We start from the raw sequence: 24641 nt of genomic DNA, 5'->3' as shown, positions 1-24641 counted from the left end.
GTTCAGGATGAAGCTTCTAACAGACACCTCTCAAGGTGAACACTGCAGCCCCACCTTAAAGCATGAAGAGGACCCAAACATTGCCTACGGTCAATGTCAAAGCTGAGCTCTCCCACCCCCATCAGTGTGGTCCTCAGTAAAGCCCGGGAAACAATCTACAAAGTAGAGGCAGTCCAACCCTGTCCATAGAAACCTCCAGTCACTTATTGTGTGAACACCAAGAACAAGAAGCCACTGGAGATACATCTCTTTATTATTATGTCTTGTGTGCTTTGACAGTAGTTCCAGATCACAAGAAAAAGTTATTTCCTGACTAAAATGGCATCATAAATGGCTCCTGTTTTCTTAAACTGGAAGTCTCTGAAGCCAGCAGAGGAGAGGAGCATGTGGTAGTGGGTGGGGGTCCTCTCCTGCCCTTCTGTCTGCACAAGCATGTTCAGAGAGTAGAGCTGCGTGAGCAGAGGGCCCCGCCTGTCTTCATCCAGGAGGCTTTCAATTACCAGAATGCCACCACCTAGAAAGGGAGGGGCACAGTCCACATCACACACACAGACTGTGCCAAAGTCCCAGTGAACCATAAGGACAAACAGACTTCAGAGGACAGTCAGGGCACTGTCTCCATCACACACTCAGAGGCTGTGCCCACGTCTTTATGGAATATCACAGAATAGACGGACCTCACAGAACAGACAGCAGGGACACTGTCCCCTTCACACACACACAGAGGCTGTACCCACGTCCTCATGAACCATCAGGATGAGTGGACCTCACAGGAGAACTGGGACACTGTCTCCAACACAGACACAGAGGCTGTACCCACGTCCTCATGAACCATCAGGATGAGTGGACCTCACAGGAGAACTGGGACACTGTTCCCAACACACACACAGAGGCTGTGCCCACGTCCTCGTGAACCATCAGGATGAGTGGACCTCACAGGAGAACTGGGACACTGTCCCCAACACACACACAGAGGCTGTACCCACGTCCTCATGAACCATCAGGATGAGTGGACCTCACAGGAGAACTGGGACACTGTCCCCAACACACACACAGAGGCTGTGCCCACGTCCTCGTGAACCATCAGGATGAGTGGACCTCACAGGAGAACTGGGACACTGTCCCCAACACACACACAGAGGCTGTACCCACGTCCTCATGAACCATCAGGATGAGTGGACCTCACAGGAGAGCTAGGACTCTGTCTCCTTCACACACACACAGAGGCTGTGCCCACATCCTCATGAATCATCAGGATGAGTGGACCTCACAGGAGAGCTGGGACACTGTCCCCATCTCACACACAGAGGCTGTGCCCACATCCTCATGAACCATCAGGATGATTGGAGCTCACAGGAGAACTGGGAAACTGTCTCCTTCACACACACACACAGAGGCTGTGTCCACATCCTCATGGACCATCAGGATGGGTGGACCTCACAGGAGAACTGGGACACTGTCCCCTTCACACACACACACAGAGGCTGTGTCCACGTCCTCATGGACCATCAGGATGGGTGGACCTCACAGGAGAACTGGGACACTGTCCCCTTCACACACACAGAGGCTGTGCCCACATCTTCATGGACCATCAGGATAGGTGGACCTCAGAAGTCAGTGAGGCACTGTCCTCATGACACACACAAATACTAGCCTAATTCTGAAACAGTTTCACCAAAGTGAGGCCACTGAAGTTTCAGAGGACCTTTCACTTTTTCCATCTTTATGTGGTTTTATCAATAGAAGAGAAATTAGGACTCTATTTCTTGTAGGTATTTATCTAAAAGGAAAGCCTTTTGGCAGGATGTCTACACTTACCTGTGGGATGATTTCAGTGCCTGCCTTCTCAATGTGACTCGTGTAGTTCTGCCCCGAGTCACAAGCACAGCTGATATGCAAACCCTACAGCTTACCTGGCTTGCAAGTATGGTAGACCCTCTCCAGCAGGTGTGAACATTTTCCATCTGCCCAGTCATGGAGGATCCTGGCCAGGATGTACAGATCTGCTTCCGGAAGAGGGTCTTTAAAGAAATCCCCTGGAACACAGGGCAATAGGACAGGCACCCTGAGGTCAGCCTGCCATCCAATCCCATTTGACTAAACCTATTTCAGGTACAAAAGGTCACTGGGATGGGTCATACCTTTCCCAGGTCTTCCAGGCTAGTGACCTGCAGATCTAGCCTTGAAAAACAAGAAGACTCAGGAGAAAGATAAGAAAATACTGAATGATATGTGTCTCCAACACACACACACAGAGGCTGTGCTCACGTCCTCATGAACCATCAGGATGGGTGGACCTCACAGGAGAACTGGGACACTGTCCCCTTCACACACAGAGGCTGTGCTCACGTCCTCATGGACCATCAGGATACGTGGACCTCACAGGAGAGCTGGGACACTGTCTCCTTCACACACACAGAGGCTGTGCTCACGTCCTCATGGACCATCAGGATACGTGGACCTCACAGGAGAGCTGGGACACTGTCCCCAACACACACAGAGGCTGTGCTCACGTCCTCATGGACCATCAGGATGGGTGGACCTCACAGGAGAACTGGGACACTGTCTCCTTCACACACAGAGGCTGTGCTCACGTCCTCACGGACCATCAGGATGGGTGGACCTCACAGGAGAACTGGGACACTGTCCCCAACACACACACAGAGGCTGTACCCACATCCTCATGGACCATCAGGATGGGTGGACCTCACAGGAGAGCTGGGACACTGTCCCCAATACACACAGAGGCTGTGCCCACGTCCTCATGGACCATCAGGATGGGTGGACCTCTCTCCTTCTCCTTTAAAAAATCATGTTATGATTTCTTTTTTGTTTTGTTGTTTTGTTTGAGATGGAGTTTTGCTCTTGTCGCCCAGGCTGGAGTGCAATGGCCCGATCTCAGCTCACCACCACCTCCACCTCCTGGGTTCAAGCGATTCTCTTGCCTCAACCTCCCAAGTAGCTGGGATTACAGACATGCACCACCACACCGGGCTAATTTTTGTATTTTTAGTCGAGACAGGATTTCTGCACGTTGCTGAGGCTGGTCTCGAACTCCCAACTTCAGGTGATCCGCCCGCCTCAGTCTCCCAAAGTGCTGGGATTACAGGTGTGAGCCACCATGCCTGGCCCGTGTTGTGATTTCTTTCTTTCTGATGTCTCCTGCAAAAGTACACCTGCTATTATGACTCAAAGCCGTGGATTCCAGGAGGCCCTGGGAATTCGGTCAGCACCTGCTATCTGATGAGTTGAACCGAACCTCCAGTCAAGACCCGTTCCCAGATTTGGAGTAAACACCGAAGAGTCACCCTGTATCTTTTACGTGTGTGATGTCAAACACTCAAGTCTCATCATACGTTTCCTGCAAAGTCATAAGGTGCCAAACTTGGGAGAGATCTTGGTGAGCTCTGTGCAGGAAAGAGTTAACTCAGGCCAGGCGCGGTGGCTCACGCCTGTCATCCCAGAACTTTGGGAGGCCGAGGCAGGTGGATCACAAGGTCAGGAGATCGAGACCATCCTGGCTAATATGGTGAAACTCTATCTACTAAAAATACAAAAATTAGCTGGGCATGGTGGTGGGTGCCTATAATCTCAGCGACTTAGGAGGCTGAGGCAGAGAACTGCTTGAACCGGGAGGCAGAGGTTGCAGTGAGCTGAGACAGTGCCACTGCACTCCAGACTGGTCGACAGAGCGAGACTCCACTTCAAAAAATAAATAAATAAATAAATTTCTTTTAAAAAAAAAAGGCCGGACACGGTGGCTCACACCTATAATCCCAGCACTTTGGGAGCCTGAGGTGGGCAGATCACAAGGTCAGGAGATCGAGATCATCCTGGCTAACACGGTGAAACCCCGTCTCTACTAAAAATACAAAAAAATATTAGCCGGGCCTCGTGGTGGGCCGCTGTAGTCCCAGCTACTCGGGAGGCTGAGGCAGGAGAATCTCTTGAATCTGGGAGGTGGAGTTTGCAGTGAGCCAAAATCCCGCCACTGCACTCCAGCCTGGGCGACAAGAGCGAAACTCAGTCAAGAAAAAAGGGGGGGAGGGGGGGAGGGGAGGGGGGAGGGGGAGGGAGGGCGAGGGAAGGGGAGGGAAGGGAAGGAAAGGGAAGGGAAGGGAGAGAAAAGAAAAGAAAAAAGAAAAGAAAGAAGGAGGGAGGGAGGGAAGGAAGGAAGGAAAGAGACAGAGAGAAAGAAAGAAAGAAAGAAGAGAAAGAAAGGAAAGAAAGGAAAGGAAAGGAAAGGAAAGGAAGGAAGGAAGGAAGGAAGGAAGGAAGGAAGGAAGGAAGGAAGGAAGGAAGGAAGGAAGGAAGGAAGAAAGGAAGGAAGGAAGGAGAAACGATGTGACTATGTGTCACAGAAAGCAGGCAGTTTGCCTGGGGTCTCATGGTAAATGGAACTCACGTGCAGCTTCCAGATTCCAACCCTGGGTGCTTCCCATTAAACCATAAGGTATCCTAACAGTTGTTCAGGTTGCAAAACCATGAACAAAAAAAACATTTTCTCTCAGGTCCTATCCAACCAACAAGTGTTGCTACAAACTCTTTCATTTTTTTTATTTTTTTATTTTTGAGATAAGGTCTCGCTCTGTCGCCCAGGCTGGAGTGCAGTGGCACGATCATGGCTCACTGCAGCCTGCACCTGCCACGCTCAGGCGATCCTCACATTTCGACCTCCGGAACAGCTGGGGCCACAGCTGTGCATGGCTACACCTGGCTAATTTTTTTTTTTTTTTGTAGAGACAGGGTCTCACCATGTTACCCAGGCTGATGGTAAACTTCTGAACTCAAGTGAGCCACCCACCTCGGCCTCCTAAAGTGCTTGGATGACAAGCAGGGGTCACTGCCCTGGGCCTTACCTCTTTTTTTTTTTTTTTTTTTTTGAGACAGAGTCTCACACTGTCGCCCAGGCTGGAGTGCGGTGGCACCATCTGGGCTCACTGCAAGCTCCGCCTCCCAGGTTCACGCCATTCTCCTGCCTCAGCCTCCACAGTAGCTGGGACTACAGGTGCCCGCCACCTCGCCCGGCTAATTTTCTTTTTTAATTTTTAGCAGAGACGGGGTTTCTCCGTCTTAGCCAGGATGGTCTCGATCTCCTGACCTCGTGATCCACCCGCCTCGGCCTCCCAAAGTGCTGGGATTACAGGCGTGAGCCACCACAGTGGGCCTGGACCTTAACAATCTGAGGAAGTAGCATGAAAACAGGACAATGGACGCTGTAATAGGAAATCTTAAAGCCTTCTTCATCCAACTCAGGACCTTGGCATACGCTGATTGCTCCTAAAACAAGGCTTTATTTTTTTAAGATGTCCTGGATCTTGGCTCACTGCAACCTCCACCTCCCAGTTCAAGTGATTCTCCTACCTCAGCCTCAAGTAGCTGGGACTACGGGTGCACACCACCCTCCCCAGCTAATTTTTTGTATTTTTAGTAGAGACGGGGTTTCACCGTGTCAGCCAGGATGGTCTCGATCTCTTGACCTTGTGATCCGCCCACCTCGGCCTCCCAAAGTGCTGGGATTACAGGCGTGAGCCACCGCGCCCGGCCAGCGTGCTGTTTCTTTCACATAAACCAGGTTCTTCTCATCCTTCAGGTCTCATCTCAGCCTCTCGTGACCAAGCTAGTTCGATTTGATGTTTTCTCCATGGAATACAACTCAGTCATAAAACGGAAAGAAATAATGCCTTCGCAGCAACTTGGATGGAGCTGGAGGCCACCGTTTTACATGAAGGAACTCAGGAATGAAAAAAAAATATTGGATGTTTTCACTTACAAGTGGGAGCTAAGATACGAAGATGCAAAGACATACAAATGAGACAAAGAATTTCGGGGACTCAGGGTGAAATGTGGGAGGTGGGTGAGGGATAAAAGACTCTCAAAAAAAAAAAAAAAAAAAAGAAAAGAAAAAGAAAAGTCGGGCACGATGGTTCACGCCTGTCATCCCAGCACTTTGGGAGGCTGAGGCGGGCAGATCGCCCGAGGTCAGGAGTTTGAGACCGGCCTGTCCAACATGATGAAATCCCACCTGTACTAAAAAGTACAAAATTTAGTCAGGTGTGTGGTAGCAGGCACCGTCATCCCAGCTACTCAGGAGGCTGAGGCAGGAGAATTGCTTGAACTGGGGAGGTGGTGGGTGCAGAGAGCCGAGATGGTGCCACTATACTCCAGCTTGGGCGACAGATGCAAACTTTGTCTCAAAAATAAATAAATAAAATAAAATAATTTTTTAAAAACAGTACATATTGAGTACAGTGCACATGGCTCGGGGGATGGGTGTAACAAAATCTCAGAATTCACCACTAAAAAACTCACCTGGTTGGGCACGGTGGCTCACACCTGTCATCCCAGCACTTTGGGAGGCCGAGGTGGGTGGATCACCTGAGGCTGGGAGTTCAAGACCAGCCTGGCCAACATGGTGAAGCCCCGTTTGTACTAAAAATACAAAACTAGCCGGGCGTGGTGGGAGGCACCTGTAATCCCAGCTACTTGGGAGGCTGAGGCAGGAAAATCACTTGAAGCCGGGAGGTGGAGGTTGCAGTGAGCCGAGATTGCACCACTGAACTCCAGCCTGTAATCCCAGCAGTTCAGGAGGCCGAGGTGGGCAGATCACCTGAGGTCGGGAGTTCGAGACCAGCCTGGCCAACATGGGGAAACCCTGTCTCTACTAAAAGTTCAAAAATTAGCCGGGCGAGGTGGCGGGCGCCTGTCATCCCAGCTACTCGGGAGGGGGAGGCAGGAGAATCGCGTGAACCTGGGAGGTGGAGGTTGCAGTGAGCTGACATTGCACCACTGCACTCCAGCCTGGGGGACAGAGCAAGACTCGGTATCAAATAATAATAATGATAATAATAATTGTAAGAAAGCTGTATACCTACACACAGCTTTCCATCCATCATGAGTAACAGACAGTGTGGAGTTGAGGGTGTTGTTGGGAGCAAGAAGAAAACCACAACAGGCCAGGCGCGGTGGCTCACACCTGTCATCCCAGCACTTTGGGAGGCCGAGACGGGCGGATCATGAGGTCAGGAGATCGAGACCATCCTGGCTAACATGGTGAAACCCCGTCTCTACTAAAAATACAAAAAACTAGCCGGGCGAGGTGGCGGGCACCTGTAGTCCCAGCTACTCGGGAGGCTGAGGCAGGAGAATGGCATGAACCCGGGAGGCGGAGCTTGCAGTGAGCTGAGATCCGGCCACTGCACTCCAGCCTGGGTGACAGAGCGAGACTCTGTCTCAAAAAAAAAAAAAAAAATCGCATGACGTCTTCATCATCTCCCAGAAGCGTCCAGCCACACCCCGTGCTCGGAGAAACCATGAGACATGTCTCTGCTTCCCTGACAGACACCAACACACCTTCCTGGAGGTGAATCTCTTCCTCCTCCGGGAATGAGAAGTGCTGCTTTGCCGTCCGCACCACTTCTGGGACGTCGAAAACGGTGACCTTACATCCAGGATACAGAGACAGGCATTCCTTTGCCAGAGCTCCAGGGCCACCTGGAAGAGGACAAAGCGTGTCTGGCCCCCAGAGATGAACCGGGAAGACGTCACTCGCCCTCCACGCTCCGTGGACCCATGAAGGGTTCAAACCAGGAACTTGGGTCCTTCCACCGTGTCTGGTCTTCGACACCAGCCTGGCCAACGTGGCAAAACTCCGTGTCTATCAAAAAAATACAAAAATTAGCCTGCCGTGGTGGCGGACGCCTGTGATCCCAGCTACTCGGGAGGCTGAGGCAGGAGAATCGCTTGAACCCGGGAGGCGGAGGTTGCAGTGAGCTGAGATCACACCACTGCACTCCAGCCTGGGCGACAGAGCAAGATTACATCTAAAAAATAAAATAAAATATAGGGGCTGGGCACGGTGGCTCACGCCTGTCATCCCAGCAGTTTGGGAGGCCGAGGCGGGTCAATCACGAGGTCAAGAGATACAGAGCAGCCTGGCCAATATGGCAAAATCCCGTCTCTATTTAAAAATCCAAAAATTAGCCTGGCATAGCGGCGTGCACCTGTAATCCCAGCTACTCGGGAGGCTGGGGCGGGAGAATTGCTTGACCTGGGAGGCGGAGGTTTGCAGTGAGCTGAGATCACACCACTGTACTCCAGCCTGGGCAATAGAGCAAGATTACATCTAAAAAAAAGATAAAATATAGGGGCCAGGCATGGTTGCTCACACCTGTCATCCCAGCATTTTCGGAGGCCAAGGCAGGTGGATCACGAGGTCAAGAGATACAGACTAGCCTGGCCAACATGGCAAAACCCCGTCTTTATTTAAAAAATCCAAAAATTAGCCTGGCATAGTGGCGGGCACCTGTAATCCCAGCTACTTGGGAGGCTGGGGCAGGAGAATTGCTTGACCTGGGAGGCGGAGGTTGCAACGAACCGAGATCGCACCACTGTACTCCAGCCTGGGCAATAGAGCAAGATTACATCTAAAAAAAAGATAAAATAGAAATAAAAGAAAAGCGTGCTTGCGGCGGAGATGTTTGCTGACTCTAGGAAGTGCCCAGTGCCGGGAGGAATGATTCCTCCAAGACCAGAAATCCCCTACATGTCAAAGCATCAGAATGCAGAAAATAAAAGCCATTGTTAGGCCGGGCGCGGTGGCTCACACCTGTCATCCCAGCACTTTGGGAGGCCGAGGCGGGCACAGCTCATGAGGTCAAGAGATCGAGACCAACATGGTGAAACCCTGTCTCTACTAAAAATACAAAAAATTAGCCGGGTGGGGGAGCTTGCACCTGTAGTCCCAGCTACTCTGGAGGCTGAGGTGGGAGAATTGCTTGAACCTGGGAAGCGGAGGTTGCAGTGAGCTGAGATCGTCCCACTGCACTCCAGCCTGGGTGACAGAGCGAGACTCCATCTCAAAAAAAAAAAAAAAGACATTGCTAACACGCTCCCTACAGAGAACAGGAGACACGGCTGTGAGGTATTGGGGGTTGGGGGGTACCTACCACCAAGGTCGCACATAAGTGGGAACCCCGAAAGGTCAAAGGCGGTGAGCACGCTTCTCCCGTTGACGCTCCAGACCTCCTGCAGAGCTTGCATGAACTGCAGCCGCTCACCCTCAGACCTGGCGTGCAAAGCCACGCTTGTGAAGACGGTGAAGATCCGGGCAAGCGTCCAGAGCAAGGGCGTACATAACCCCCTGCTGAGAACACAGCTGTACCCCACAGGTGCCCCTGAGGGCTTCGTATGTGTGAGATGGAACACGGAGTCATTTGGGATGGGGGAACCAAAGACAAAGAGGTCGGCCACCAAAGGGTACGCAGCTCTGGGAAACCCGGGGTCGAGTCAGAACGCATCACTGTTCTCTGGATGGGAAGGGATTTCCCCGCTCGATGGGAAGGGATTTCTATCCGAAGAGGAGTTTAGATGTTTTCTAAGGGGAAAGTCGATAATATGTCCCCCCATCCACAGAGCTCAGCTCCAGAGGACAAATCCAGGAAGGGGGGGGTCCACATATCCTGGGGCAGGGGCCCCAGAAGGTGGGAATTCAGGTGGTGGGGGAAGAGGCTAGAGAAAAGGCAGGAACTAGTAAGGGAGGGAGGTGAGATGGAGCCAAGGACAGCTGGACACGGAGGCGGACAGAGCTCATGTGTTGCAAGCTCCCTCTCTCCTCCTGTCCTCTTTAAAGAGCCTGCTGCGGGGGTTTGCCTCAGAGTAATGAGGGCTGAAAAACTGCCTCTTAGGTACCGGAGTCACTATTCAGGTGATGACCACACTAAAAGCCCAGGCTCCACACCGCAACACGTAAGCATGGAACAGACGGGGACTTGTGCCCACTAAACAGATACATATATACACATATACGTACACATGTATACATATATTCACATATGTATGAAGAAACGAAGGAAGAAGGAGAAAAAGAAAAAAGGAAAGAAGAAAGGAAAGGAGAGAAAGAAACAAAGAGAGAGAAAGAAAGAAAAGAAAAAAGAAAGGAAATGAGGAAGGAAGGAGGGAAGGAAGGAAGGAAGGAAAAGAAAGAAATGGGTGAGGGACGGAGGAAAGGAGAGAGGGTGGGTGGGAGGGAAGGAAGGAAGGACTAAGGGAAGGGGGGAAGGAAGGAAGTGAGGGAGGGAAGTAGAGAGGGTGGGAGGGAGGGAAGGGAGGAAGGAAGGAGACAGGGAGGGAGGAAGGGAGAAAGGAAAGAAGGTAGGAAGGAAAAAAAAGAAACAAGGAAAAGAAAGAAAGAGAGAAAGAAAGAAAGACTGAAAGGAGAAGAGAGGAGGAAAAAAGGAGGGGAAATATGGGGCATGAAAACGGAAGACGAGAGAAAGGAGAAGACGGGAGAGGAGAAGGAGAGAGGCAGGCGAAGGGAGGCGACGGGAGAGGTAGAAATGAAAAGAGAGGAGAGAAGGGAAGAGAAAGAAAGGAGGAAAGAGAGGAGAAAGGAAGAGGAAAAGAAGAGAAAGAGGATGAAAGGGGATGGGAGGGAAAAGGAGAGGAGAGGAAAGAAGAGAGTGAAGAAGAGAGAAGGGAGAGGAGACAAGAGAGGGAAGATGGGAGAGAGGAGGGGGGAGGTGGAGAGAAAAAGAGAGGAGAGAAGGAAAAGGAGAGAAAGAGAGCAGGACAGAAGAGGAAGAGAGGGAACAGGATGGAAGGAGAGGAGAGGGGAGGGGAATAGAGGGGAGAGGAGGGGAGGAGAGGAGAGGCTGGGGGGCAGGCAAACCCCTCAGGCATCCCCTTGTCCTTCATACGCTTCTCTACTCCATGCCTCAGCTGGAACACTGGACCGGCCCATCAATCCACCTCCACCTTGGAATTCCAGGTAAGAGCTTCAGGCAAAGGCCAAAGCTGTGTCCACGTCCACAAAGCAAAGTGAAGAACTGGGGTCTCCCCTGGCCTCACCTTCACCTCTGACCAAATCAAAAACTGGGCCTCTATTTTCTTTCTTTCTTTCTTTCTTTTTGAGATGGAGTTTCACTCTTGTTGCCCAGGCTGGAGTGCAATGGCGTGATCTCAGCTCACTGCAACCTCCACCTCCCAGGTTCAAGCGGTTCTCCTGCCTCAGCCTCCCGAGTAGCTGGGATTACAGGTGCACACCACCACACCCGGTTAACTTTTGTATTTTTAGTAGAGACGGGGTTTCACCGTGTTGGCCAGGCTGGTCTCGAACTCCTGACCTCAGGTGATCCGCCCACCTCGGCCTCCCAAAGTGCTGGGATGACAGACGTGAGCCACCGCGCCTGGCCGGTGCCGCCATGTTCTACATAAACACTGAGTTTGTGAGTAGTCCTTTGGAAGGAAGGGTCAAGTTGCAGCCACTCAACAACTGGATCCATTCGAACATCAGAATCTGGGATGGTAGTGGGGGTGGGGGGTGTTATTTTAAACTAAATGGTGACTTCCTCCTGGGTTATCCCGTTTGAGTACATTGATTGGGTCTCCTAAGTCCTTTAGAAATAAACACAATCTTATCTGAGTTGTTGGTTTCAAAGTGATGGGTGTTACCTGTAGATGGCTTTAAAAAGGTCTTCAGCGGGAACGCCAAACGTCTGCAGGTACTGGTTCTTTCCTTCTCTAAGAAAAGAGAGGGAAGGCTGCTGTTTAACTACCTCATCTCATCTCATCATCTCATCTCACCTCATCATCTTATCTCATCATCTCATCTCACCTCATCATCTTATCTCATCTCATCATCTCATCTCATCTCATCTCATCATCTCATCTCATCTCATCTCATCATCTCATCATCTCATCTCATCTCATCATCTCATCATCTCATCTCATCATCTCATCTCATCTCATCATCTCATCTCATCATCTCATCTCACCTCATCATCTCATCTCATCTCATCATCTCATCTCACCTCATCATCTTATCTCATCTCATCATCTCATCTCATCTCATCATCTCATCTCATCATCTCATCTCATCATCTCATCTCATCTCATCATCTCATCTCATCTCATCATCTTATCTCATCATCTCATCTCACCTCATCATCTTATCTCATCATCTCATCTCATCTCATCATCTCATCTCACCTCATCATCTTATCTCATCATCTCATCTCACCTCATCATCTTATCTCATCTCATCATCTCATCTCATCTCATCATCTCATCTCATCATCTCATCTCATCTCATCATCTCATCTCATCATCTCATCTCATCATCTCATCTCACCTCATCATCTTATCTCATCATCTCATCTCACCTCATCATCTTATCTCATCTCATCATCTCATCTCATCTCATCATCTCATCTCATCATCTCATCTCATCTCATCATCTCATCTCATCATCTCATCTCATCATCTCATCTCACCTCATCATCTTATCTCATCATCTCATCTCACCTCATCATCTTATCTCATCTCATCATCTCATCTCATCTCATCATCTCATCTCATCATCTCATCTCATCATCTCATCTCATCTCATCATCTCATCTCATCATCTCATCTCATCTCATCATCTCACCTCATCATCTCATCATCTCATCTCATCTCATATCTCATCTCATCTCATCATCTCATCTCATCATCTCATCATCTCATCTCATCTCATATCTCATCTCATCTCATCATCTCATCTCATCATCTCATCTCATCATCTCATCTCATCTCATCATCTCATCTCATCTCACCTCACCTCACCTCACCTCATCTCATCATCTCATCTCATCTCATCTCATCTCATCTCATCATCTCATCTCATCTCATCATCTCATCTCATCATCTCATCTCATCTCATCTCATCTCATATCATCATCTCATCTCATCTCATCTCATCATCTCATCTCATCTCATCTCATCATCTCATCTCACCTCATCATCTCATCTCATCATTTCATCTCATCTCATCATCTCATCTCATCATCTCATCTCATCTCATCATCTCACCTCATCTCATCATCTCATCTCATCTCATCATCTCATCTCATCTCATCATCTCATCTCATCATCTCATCTCATCTCATCTCATCTCATCATCTCATCTCATCTCATCTTATCATCTCACCTCATCTCATCATCTCATCTCATCTCATCATCTCATCTCATCTCATCATCTCATATCATCTCATCTCATCATATCTCATCACATCTCATCTCATGTCATCTCATCATCTCATCTCATCTCATCATCTCATCTCATCATCTCATCTCATCATCTCATCTCATCATCTCACCTCATCATCTCATCTCATCATCTCACCTCATCATCTCATCTCATCTCATCATCTCATCTCATCATCTCATCTCATCATCTCATCTCATCTCATCTCATCATCTCACCTCATCTCATCATCTCATCTCATCATCTCATCTCATCTCATCATCTCATCATCTCATCTCATCTCATCATCTCATCTCATCATCTCATCTCATCTCATCTCATCATCTCACCTCATCTCATCATCTCATCTCATCTCATCATCTCATCTCATCATCTCATATCATCTCATCTCATCATATCTCATCACATCTCATCTCATGTCATCTCATCATCTCATCTCATCTCATCATCTCATCTCATCATCTCATCTCATCATCTCATCTCACCATCTCATCTCATCTCATCATCTCATCTCATCATCCATCTCACCTCACCTCATCTCATCATCTCATGTCATCTCATCTCATCATCTCACCTCATCTCATCATCTCATCTCATCATCTCATCATCTCATCTCATCATCTCATCTCATCATCTCACCTCACGTCACCTCACCTCACCATACCATCTCATCTCATCTCATCATCTCATCTCATCTCACCATCTCATCTCATCTCATCTCATCTCATCTCATCTCATCATCTCATCTCATCTCATCTCATCATCTCATCTCATCTCATCTCATCTCATCTCATCTCATCTCATCATCTCATCTCATCTCATCTCATCTCATCTCATCTCAGTCGCCCAGGCTGGAGTGCAATGGCATGATCTCGGCTCACTGCAACCTCTGCCTCCAAGGTTCATGCTATTCTCCTGCCTCAGCCTCCCGAGTAGCTGGGACTACAGGCGCCCGCCACCGCGCCCGGCTAATTTTTGTATTTTTAGTAGAGACGGGGTTTCACCATGTTGGTCAGGCTGGTCTTGAACTCCTGACCTCTTGATCTGCCCGCGTTGGCCTCCCAAAGTGCTGGGATTACAGGTGTGAGCCACCGTGCCCGGCCTTATCTTATTTTATGAGATGGAGTCTCGCTCTGTCGCCCAGGCTGGAATTCTATGGCACTATCTTGGCTCACTGCAATCTCCGACTCCTGGGTTCAAGCGATTCTCCCGCCTCAGCCTCCTGAGTAGATGGGACTATAGGCACCCGCCACCACACCTGGCTAATTTTTTGTATTTTTAGTAGAGATGGAAGTTTCACTGTGTTGGTCAGGCTGGTCTCGAACTCCTGACCTCAAGTGATCTGCCCACCTCGGCCTCCCAAAGTGCTGGGATGACAGGCGTGAGTCACCGCACCCGGCCACACCAGGTGATTTCTACCGTCTGCTCTGGGTGAGCAACTCTAGCAATTCCATGATTGGTTCTGCAAGAAATCTGCCATTTCAGGCTGGGTGAGGTGAGATGGTGCCACTGCACTCCAGACTGGTCGACAGAGCGAGATTCCATTCAAAAAATAAATAAATAAATAAATATATATATATATTTTTTAAAAAAGGCTGGGTGCGGTGTCTCACGCCTATAATCCCAGCACTTTGGGAGGCTGAGGTGGGCAGATCACCGGAGGTCAGGAGATTGAGACCATCCTGGCTAACATGGCGAAACCCCGTCTCTAGCTGGACGTGGTGGCAGGTGTCTGTAGTCCCAGCTACTCGGGAGGCTGAGGCAGGAGAATGGCTTGAACCCAGGAGGCGGAGGTTGCAGTGAGCCAAGACTGTACCACTGCACTCCAGCCTGGGTGACAGAGCGAGACTCCGTCTCAAAAAAAAAAAAAGAAACTTTCCCTTTCACCTCCTCCAATGCCCCTTCACCAGCCCCCCGGGGGTACCACCTGGATGCAGTCCCCACCTCACAGCATCTGCCAGGTGGCCCCAGCACCTGTAACTGGTCCTGCCCATGTACTTTAGCAGGTTGCATTGTGAGGTCGGGCTGACCCTGGTCAGGTAGGCGCTGGACAGCTCTGTGTTTTGATAGAAAGCTGAAACACACAAAAAAGAACAGGGAGAAAGCAGTGAGATTCCGAGTCCCTGCTGGTGGACGCTCCCCAGCTCACCAACGTGGTGATTTCCACATGATTCCTGCCTGGGAGCGCCAACACCCGCATAGCTGGGGCGTTCTGTGGAAGGCACAAAGGTGACCTGGGGCAGCTGGCACCCCCGTCAGGTTCGGTTTAGACAAATCCCATCAAGAGTTTTGGGTGGAGGAAGTACAAATGCAGTTGAACCACGAGAGAAAACACACATTACATTTCCCAGAGTGTCTAAAATAACATATTGAGGCTGGGCACGGTGGCTCACGCCGGTCATCCTAGCACTTTGGGAGGCCGAGGCAGGTGGATCACCTGGGGTCAGGAGTTCGAGACCAGCCTGGCCAACAGGGCGAAATCCTGTCTCTACTAAAAATACAAAAACTAGCCTGGCCAGGTGGCGGGTGCCTGTAATCTCAGCTACTGGGGAGGCTGAGGCAGGAGAATCGCTTGAACCCGGGAGGCAGAGGTTGCAGTGAGCCGAGATTGCACCGCTGCAGTCCAGCCTGGGCAACAGAGCGAGACTCTGTCTCAAAAACAGAGCGAGAGGGCCGGGCATGGTGGCTCACTCCTGTAATCCCAGCACTTTGGGAGGTCGAGGCAGGTGGATCACCTGAGATCAGGAGTTTGACACTAGCCTGGCCAACATGCTGATACCCCGTCTCTACTAAAAATACAAAAATTAGCCAGGTGTCGCGGCTCACGCCTGTAGTCCCAGTTACTCAGGAGGCTGAGGCAGGAGAATCGCTTGAACCGGGGAGGCAGAGGTTACAGGGAGCCAAGATCTCACCATTGTACTCCAGCCTGGGGACAGAGTGAAACTCCGTCTCAAAAAAAAAAAAAAAGAAAGAAAGAAACCCCATCATTCGCATAACATCTCTGGCTGGTTTTTTTGTGTGTGTATGGTTTTGTTTTTTGTTTTGTTTTGTTTTGACACAGGACCAATCCTCCTGCCTCAGCCTCCTGAGTAGCTGGGACCACAGGCGTGTACCACGACTCCCTGTTCATTTTTGTATTATTATTATTATTATTATTATTATTATTATTATTTTGAGATGCAGTCTTGCTCAGTTACCCAGGCTCACCGCAACCTCTGCCTCTCAGGTTCAAGCAATTCTTCTGTCTCAGCTTTCCGAATAGCTGGGACCACAGGTGTATACCACCTCTCCCAGTTAATTTTTCTGTCTTTTTTAGAAATGGGGTCTTGCGACGTGGCCCAGGCTGCTCTCGAACTCCTGGGCTCAAGGAATCCCCCAGCCTGGGCCTCGCACTCTGGCAGCTTTGACGTCCCCAGGGCAGACCTCGGTAGCTACGACACAAACCACATGAACCCCCAAACCTGCAAATACAGACGGAATCTCGCTCTGTCACCCAGGCTGGAGTGCAGGGGTGCGATCTCGGCTCACTGCAACCTCTGCCTCCCGGGTTCACGCCGTTCTCCTGCCTCAGCCTCCCCAGTAGCTGAGAAGACAGGCGCCCGTCACCACGCCTGGCTAATGTTTTGTATTTTTTTAGTAGAAATGGGGTTTCGCGGTGTTAGCCGGGATGGAGACGGTCTGGCTTTATACAAAACACATGGGCTGCAGAGGGTGGCCCGCTTAAAATGCCTCCTTCAAAACACCCATGTCCTCACCTTTTCCTGCCCTCGTCTCCACTTTCAACAGCTTCAGGGACACGCAGGTGTCCAGCAGGAGCTCTGTCCCGTGGGAGCTGGCCTCCACACCTGCAGCCACTGCTGCCACGTCCAGGGGCCCTGGGGCCTCGGCGAGAAGGTCGAACACCCCCAGCTCGCAAGCGGCAAAGAGAACCTTGAAGGAGGAGCAGAAATAAAAGGTCAGCGCTCAGCCTGACCCTGGGAACCCATGGCCACAGAAACACCCCATAGGACGCCAGGCTGGGGAGGAACGCATTGTTTTATTTACATTTTTATTCATTTCTTTCTTTCTTTCTTTTTTTGAGACGGAGTCAAATGAGGTTGCACCACTATGGAAAACAGGCATTTTTATTTATTTATTTATTTATGTTAATTTATGTATGTATTTTGAGATGACGTCCCACTACATCGCCCAGGCTGGAGTGCAGTGGCGCCATCTCGGCTCACCGTAACCTCCGCCTCCCGGGTTCAAGCGATTCTCCTGCCTCAGTCTCCCGAGTAGCTGGGATTACAGGCCTATCCCACCATCCCCGGCTAATTTTTATATTTTTAGTAAAGACGGGGTTTCACCATGTTAGCCAGGCCGGTCTGGACCTCCTGACCTCAAGTGACCCGCCCTCCTCAGCCTCCCAAAGTGCTGGGATGACAGGCATGAGCCACCACGCATGGTCCTCTCTCTCTCTTTTTGAGACAGTCTTGCTCTGTCGTCCAGGCTGGAGGACGGTGGCGCGATCTCAGCTCACTATAACCTCAGCCTCCTGGGTTCAAGTGATTCTCCTGCCTCCCCGTCCCGAGTAGATGGGATTACAGGCGCCCACCACCACACCCAGCTAAGTTTTCCATTTTTAGTAGAGACGGGGTTTCTCCATGTTGGCCAGGCTGGTCTTGAACTCCTGACCTCAAGTGATCCACCCGCCTCAGCCTCCCAAAGTGCTGGGATGACAGCCGTGAGCCACTGCGTCCAGCAGCTCTTGTTCTAATAACTTTGTATTAACTAATTTTTTCTGTTAAGGGTAGAGAAAGTTTTATTCTATTAAGGTTGGATTAATAATAATAATTAATTAATAATAATTCTATTAAGATTGTGTTAACTTGTTTCGTTAAGTTTTTATGGTTGTTATTCTGTTAATTATATTAAGGTTGTCTTAGCTCCTGTTTTATTTGTATTAATTAATTACTCTATTAAGGGTGTGTTAGGTTATTCTGTTAAGGTTTTATGAGTTCTTGTTCTTATGAAGCTTGTATTAAGATGTATTCTATTCAGGTGGTATTACCTTTTTTGTTAAGCTGTTATTAATTCCTGTTTGCTTAAGATTGCATTGACTGCTTGTTACAGTAAGTCTGCATCAAGTTTATTCTACTAAGCTTGTATTAGCGCCTTTTCTATTAAAGCTAGATTAGGCCGGGCGCGATGGCTCACACCTGTCATCCCAGCACTTTGGGAGGCCGAGGCAGGCAGATCACTTGAGGTCAGGAGTTCGAGACCAGCCTGGCCAACACAGGAAAATCTTGTCTCTACTGAAAATACAAAAAGTAGCCAGGCGTGGTGCATGCCTGTAATCCCACCTGTTCAGAAGGCTGAGAATGGCATGAACCAGGAGGCGGAGGTTGCAGTGAGCTGAGATCGCACCACTGCACTCCAGCCTGGGCGACAGAGCGAGACTCGGTCTTTAAAAAAACAAAAAAGCTATATGAATTCTTGTTCTTTAATGTTGTATTAACCTTTTAAAACTAGCATTGTGTTCTGTTTTATTCATTAAAGTTGTATTCATTCCTGTTGGGGATGGGTGAATTAATTGTTCTTTTAAGGGTATATTAAATGTTATCTTCTTACGTCTATGTTCACTCTTGGTCTATGAAAGTTGCATTAACTAATTGTTTCTGTTAAGGGTGTACTAAGCTTGATCTTTTTTTTTCTGCTCCCAAAAAGTTTTATTATTATTATTATTATTATTATACTTTAAGTTCTGGGATACATGTACAGAACATGCAGGTTTGTTACACTGGTATACATGTGCCATGGCGGTCTGCTGTAGGTATACACCTGCCATGGTGGTCTGCTGTGGGTACACACCTGCCATGGTGGTCTGCTGTGGGTACACACCTGCCATGGTGGTCTGCTGTGGGTATACACCTGCCATGGTGGTCTGCTGTAGGTGTACACCTGCCATGGTGGTCTGCTGTAGGTACACACGTGCCATGGTGGTCTGCTGTGGGTACACACCTGCCATGGTGGTCTGCTGTAGGTACACACCTGCCATGGTGGTCTGCTGTGGGTACACACCTGCCATGGTGGTCTGCTGTGGGTACACACCTGCCATGGTGGTCTGCTGTGGGTACACACCTGCCATGGTGGTCTGCTGTAGGTATACACCTGCCATGGTGGTCTGCTGTGGGTACACACCTGCCATGGTGGTCTGCTGTGGGTACACACCTGCCATGGTGATCTGCTGTGGGTATACACCTGCCATGGTGGTCTGCTGTGGGTATACACGTGCCATGGTGGTGTTCTGTAGGTATACACGTGCCATGGTGGTCTGCTGTAGGTATACACGTGCCATGGTGGTCTGCTGTGAGTATACACGTGCCATGGTGGTCTGCTGTGGGTATACACCTGCCATGGTGGTTTGCTGCACCCATCAACCTGTCACTTACATTAGGTATTTCTCCTAATGCTATCCCTCCCATAGGCCCCACTTTTTTTTATTTTTTGAGGATACTGGGTCTGGGTCTGTCTGCCAGGCTGGAATGCTATGGTGTGATCTCGGCTCACTGCAACCTCTGCCTCCCAGGGTTCAAGAGATTCTCCTGCCTCAGCCTCCTGAGTAGCTGGTACTACAGGCACCTGCCACCATGCCCAGGTAATTTTTGTATTTTTAGTAGAGATGGGGTTTCACCATATTGGCCAGGCTGGTCTCGAACTCCTGACCTTGTGATCCACCCGCCTCGGCCTCCCAAAGTGCTGGGATGACACGCGTGAGCCACCGCACCCAGCCAAGGGGATACTCAATGTTATCTTCTTATGTCTGTGTTCACTCTTGGTCTATGAAAGTTGCATTAGCTAATTGTTTCTGTTAAGGGTGCACTAAGTTTGATCCTCTTAAGGTGGTATTAACTCTGCCTTAACTCTGGTTCTGTTCAACTGCTGACAGCTCCCATGACATGGTATCATGTGCCCTAAAGTGATTGTTCTTCCAAGATTTCGGACCCAGCAAACCCCCTGTGAACCAGCGACAGGCTTCGAATGAGCAGTCAGTAGCCCCAGCAGGCTGGGTCAAAGGAGGCAAAGGGAGCAGGTGACTGTTGTCTGGGACAGTAACAAAAACCCACCTCTACTAAAAAATAGAAAAATTAGCCAGACGTGGTGGCGCGTGCATGTCATCCCAGCACTTTGAGAGGCCAAGGCGGGCGGATCACGAGGTCAGGAGATGGAGACCAGCCTGGCTAACACGGTGAAACCCCGTTTCTACTAAAAATACAAAAAATGAGCCGGCATACAAAAAATTAGCCGATCGCGGTGGCGGCGCCTGTAGTCCCAGCTACTCGGGAGGCTGAGGCAGGAGAATAGCGTGAACCCGGGAGGCGGAGCTTGCGGTGAGCCGAGATCGCGCCACCACACTCCAGCCTGGGGGACAGAGCGAGACTCCGTCTCAAAATAAAAATAAATAAAAATAAAAATAGAAAAATTAGCCAGACGTGGTGGCGTGTGCCTGTCATCCCAGCACTTTGAGAGGCCGAGGTGGGCGGATCACCTGAGGTCAGGAGATCAAGACCAGCCTGGCTAACACGGTGAAACCCCGTCTCTACCAAAAATACAAAAAATGAGCCAGGCGTGGTGGTGGGCGCCTGTAATCCCAGCTACTTGGGAGGCTGAGGCAGGAGAATGGCTTGAACCTGGGAGACAGAGCTTGCAGAGAGCTGAGATTGTGCCATGGCACTCCAGCCTGGGCAACAACAGTGAAACTCCATATCAGAAAAGTAAATAAAAATAAAAAATAAATTAGCTGGGCTTGGTGGCAGGCACCTGTAATCCCAGGTACTCAGGAGGCTGAGGCAGGAGAATCGCTTGAACCCGGGAGGCTGCTCCACGTATGGGTGGCTGGGGAATAGGTATTTCCAACCCTTGGGGGCCTAGGGATAAAATTCAGGGGCTCTACAAACAAGGAACGAGAAGAGATTTCACTCTGATTTTCACTACCTCTTCCTAAGATGGGCTATTCCCGCCAACCATGAGCGTACTTCAAGCCACAGCTGTGATCCAAGAGCCTGAGGGAGCCACCGGGTGCGGTGGCTCACACCTGTCATCCTAGCACATTGGAGGCCGAGGTGGATCAACTGAGGAGTTGGGAGTTCGAGACCAGCCTGACCGACCTGGAGAATCCCCATCTCTACTAAAAATACAAAATTATCCGGGCGTGGTGGGGCGGTGCCTGTCATCCCAGCTACTAGGGAGGCTGAGGCAGCAGAATCGCTTAAACCTGGGAGGCGGAGGTTACGGTGAGCCAAGATCGTGCCCCTGCACTCCAGCCCGGGCAACTAGAGTGGAACTCTGAAAAAAAAAAAAACAATAACAAAAAAACAAAAAATCCTGTGGCTTGCTGACAGAGAACCCACAGATATTTTCATGTCACATGAGAGCTGTTGCGGACGTCTCAAAATACCACCAGCACATGACCCCCTTGCACAACGCTGCTGGTTTTTCTGTTTTTGTTTTGAGACAGAGTCTCACTGTGTCGTCCAGGCTGGAGCGCAGTGGCAGGATCTCGGCTCACTGCAACCTCCGCCTCCCGGGTTCAAGGGATTCTCCTGCCTCAGCCTCCTGAGCAGCTGGGATGACAGGCGCCCACCACCACGCCTGGCTAATTTTTGTATTTCTAGTAGAGACGGGGTTTCACCGTGTTAGCCAGGATGGTCTCAAACTCCTGACCTCAGGTGATCCTCCCGCCTCAGCCTCCCTAAGTGCCGGGATGACAGGCGTGAGCCACCGTGCCCGGCCAAGATCTGCTGGTTTCAGTATCCTCATCGCCACCACCTGCAGCCATCATCTTGGTGTTGCTGTCACGAAGCAGTGGAGTTTTGTGTTGTCAAAACTGCAGTTTTACTCAAGAAAAAAAAAAAAACGGCGATTGCATGAGAGAAGCCCATTCCCTCAGCCCATGAAGTCAGCCACAGACGCTTTCATTCCAATCGCCTCTTTAGATCTTTGGAAACTGCAGTTGTTCAACATCTGGGCTCACCTCATCAAGACCACTGTACTGTTTAATACCGTTACCCAACGCACTGAACACCCATTCGTGGAGGAAGCTTTAAAAAAAATAAACGTATCCCGGCCGGGCGCAGCGGCTCACGCTTGTCATCCTAGCACTTTGGGAGGCCGAGGCCGGCAGATCCCTTGAGGTCAGGAGTTCAAGACCAGCCTGGTCAACATAGTGAAACCCCCCCCCCACCTCTACTAAAAAATAGAAAAATTAGGCCGGGCGCGGCAGCTCACGCCTGTAATCCCAGCACTTTGGGAGGCCGAGGCAGGTGGATCACGAGGTCAGGAGATCGAGACCATCCTGGCTAACATGGTGAAACCCCATCTCTACTAAAAGTACAAAAAATTAGCCGGGCGAGGTGGCGGGCGCCTGTAGTCCCAGCTACTCGGGAGGCTGAGGCAGGAGAATGGCGTGAACCCGGGAGGCGGAGGTTGCAGTGAGCTGAGATTGTGCCACTGGGCTCCAGCCTGGGCGACAGAGCAAGACTCAGTCTCAAAAAAAAAAACAAAAAAAAAATAGAAAACTTAGTTGGACGTGATGGCACGTGCCTGTAATCCTAGCACTTTGGGAGGCCGAGGCGGGTGGATCACCTGAGGTCAGGAGTTTGAGACCAGCCTGGTCAACATGGTGAAACCCCGCCTCCACCAAAAACAGAAAAAATTAGCTGGGCGTGGTGGCAGGTGCCTGTAATCCCAGCTACTCGGGAGGCTGAGGCAGAACTGCTTGAACCCGGGAGGTGGAGGTGGCAGTGAGCTGAGATCATACCACTGCATTCCAGCCTGGGCAACAAGAGTGAAACTCCGTATCAGAAAAAGAAATAAATAAATAATTAAATAAAAATTAAAAATAAAATAATTAGCCAGGCTTGGTGGCTGGCGCCTGTAATCCCAGCTACTCGGGAGGCTGAGGCAGGAGAATGGCTGGAACCCGGGAGGCAGAGGCTGCAGTGAGCCGAGATCACACCACTGCACTCCAGCCTGGGAGACAGAGCAAGACTCTGTCTCAAAATAAAAAAATAATAAAGAATAAATAAAAAAATAAATCTCTGACTTATCTCTATGTTTGCATTAAAGTAAAATTCATAAAATTCACCATTAACCATTCTTGTTTTGTGTGTGTGTGTGTGTGGTTTTCTTGTTTCTGTTTTTTCTTTTTTTTTTTTTTTTTTTTTTTTTGAGACAGAGTCTCGCTCTGTCGCCCAGGCTGGAGTGCAGTGGCGCGATCTCGGCTCACTGCAACCTCCGCCTCCCGGGTTCACGCCATTCTCCTGCCTCAGCCTCCTGAGTAGCTGGGATTACAGTCATGTACCACCAAGCCCAGCTAATTTGTGTATTTTCAGTAGAGATGGGGTTTCACCATATTGGCCAGGCTGGTCTCGAACTCCTGACCTCGTGATCTGCCCGCCTCAGCCTCCCAAAATGCTGAGATGACAGGCGTGAGGCACCACGCCCGGCCCAATGTACTCACATATATTGATTGACGTCTCATGTCTGCCTAAAATGTCTAAAATGAAGCTGCCCCCGGACCACCTTGGACACACATCCTCAGGACCTCCTGAGGCTATGTTGCAGGTGCACGTCTCTCCCGGTGGGAAATAAACCTCCTGAAACGATGGAGACTTGTCATTTTTCTCGATCGACACCCCCCACAGTGGAACGTGAGTGTGATGAACGGAAGTCTACTCCCCTGCTTGTCCCACAGAGCGTATCCTACCTGGGACACCATGAAGCCGTTGGTGTACTCATTGAGGAGGCGATAGCCGTCGTCCCCTGAGGAACCCATGTCGTCTCCAATCCAGCCGCGGCGTCCGGAGCCTCTGGAGCGTTTGCTTCTAGGAGCACGGAGCCTGCTGGCAAGCTGGGAAAGAGGGACCCGCTCACGGCTGCTGTCTGAATCTCCCTGCTGGCTGCCCAGTACTCAAACAAAGACAGATCACTCTAGAAACTCGCATTAACCTTATTAGGGGATCACAAAGCGTGTCGGAATTCCCTGGCTTTCTGCGCGGGCCCTTCCGCAGCCCTAAAATAGTCTGCCTGAGGCCTCCCCTGAGCCTTGGAGTCATCAGCTGTAGAACTGATCCCAGACCAATACGCTCACCCCTCATTAGCACTAAACAAATCGTCTCACGGATTGAACAGGTTCCGGATTCATTTCCGGGGGTCGCATGAATTTCCGCAAACTGGGTGGCTCAAAAAACAGTTCTCTCACACTTCTGGATGCTGGAAGTTCAACATCAAGATGCCAGCAGGCCAGCCTGGGCAACATACTGAGACCCTTTTTGTTCTTGTTGTTGTTGTTGTTGTTGTTGAGATGGAGTCTCGCTCTGTCACCAGGCTGGAGTGCAGTGGCACAATCTCAGCTCACTACAACCTCTGCCTCCCAGGTTCAAGTGATTCTCCTGCCTCAGCCTCCCGAGTAGCTAAAATTACAGGCACCTGCCACCATGCCTGGTTAAATTTTTGTATTCTTACTAGAGATGGGGTTTCACCATGTGGGTCAGGCTGGTCTCGAACTCCTGACCTCGTGATCCACCCGCCTCAGCCTCCCAAAGTGCTGGGATGACAGGCGTGAGCCACTGCACCT

General features: G+C 50.0%; 1 protein-coding gene across 1 annotated transcript; it reads right to left on the bottom strand.

Moving 5' to 3' along the window:
- Positions 1 to 232: 232 nt before the first annotated feature.
- Positions 233 to 24384, bottom strand: LOC144338473 (acetylserotonin O-methyltransferase). Its single transcript, XM_077988174.1, has 8 exons — positions 23772 to 24384; positions 16780 to 16954; positions 14969 to 15098; positions 11452 to 11520; positions 8949 to 9067; positions 7354 to 7494; positions 1914 to 2036; positions 233 to 514 (listed from the first exon to the last, which is right to left on the bottom strand). The coding sequence occupies exons 1-8, from the start codon at positions 23838 to 23840 to the stop codon at positions 303 to 305; spliced, it is 1038 nt and encodes a 345-aa protein (XP_077844300.1). The 5' UTR covers positions 23841 to 24384; the 3' UTR covers positions 233 to 302.
- Between the last annotated feature and the right edge of the window lie 257 nt (positions 24385 to 24641).

Source organism: Macaca mulatta, chromosome X (genome assembly GCF_049350105.2).
Source record: "Macaca mulatta isolate MMU2019108-1 chromosome X, T2T-MMU8v2.0, whole genome shotgun sequence".
In the NCBI taxonomy this organism is placed as follows: domain Eukaryota; kingdom Metazoa; phylum Chordata; class Mammalia; order Primates; family Cercopithecidae; genus Macaca; species Macaca mulatta.
The sequence above is the reverse complement of the archived record's forward strand: the minus strand, read 5'-3'. Positions and strand labels throughout refer to the sequence as shown.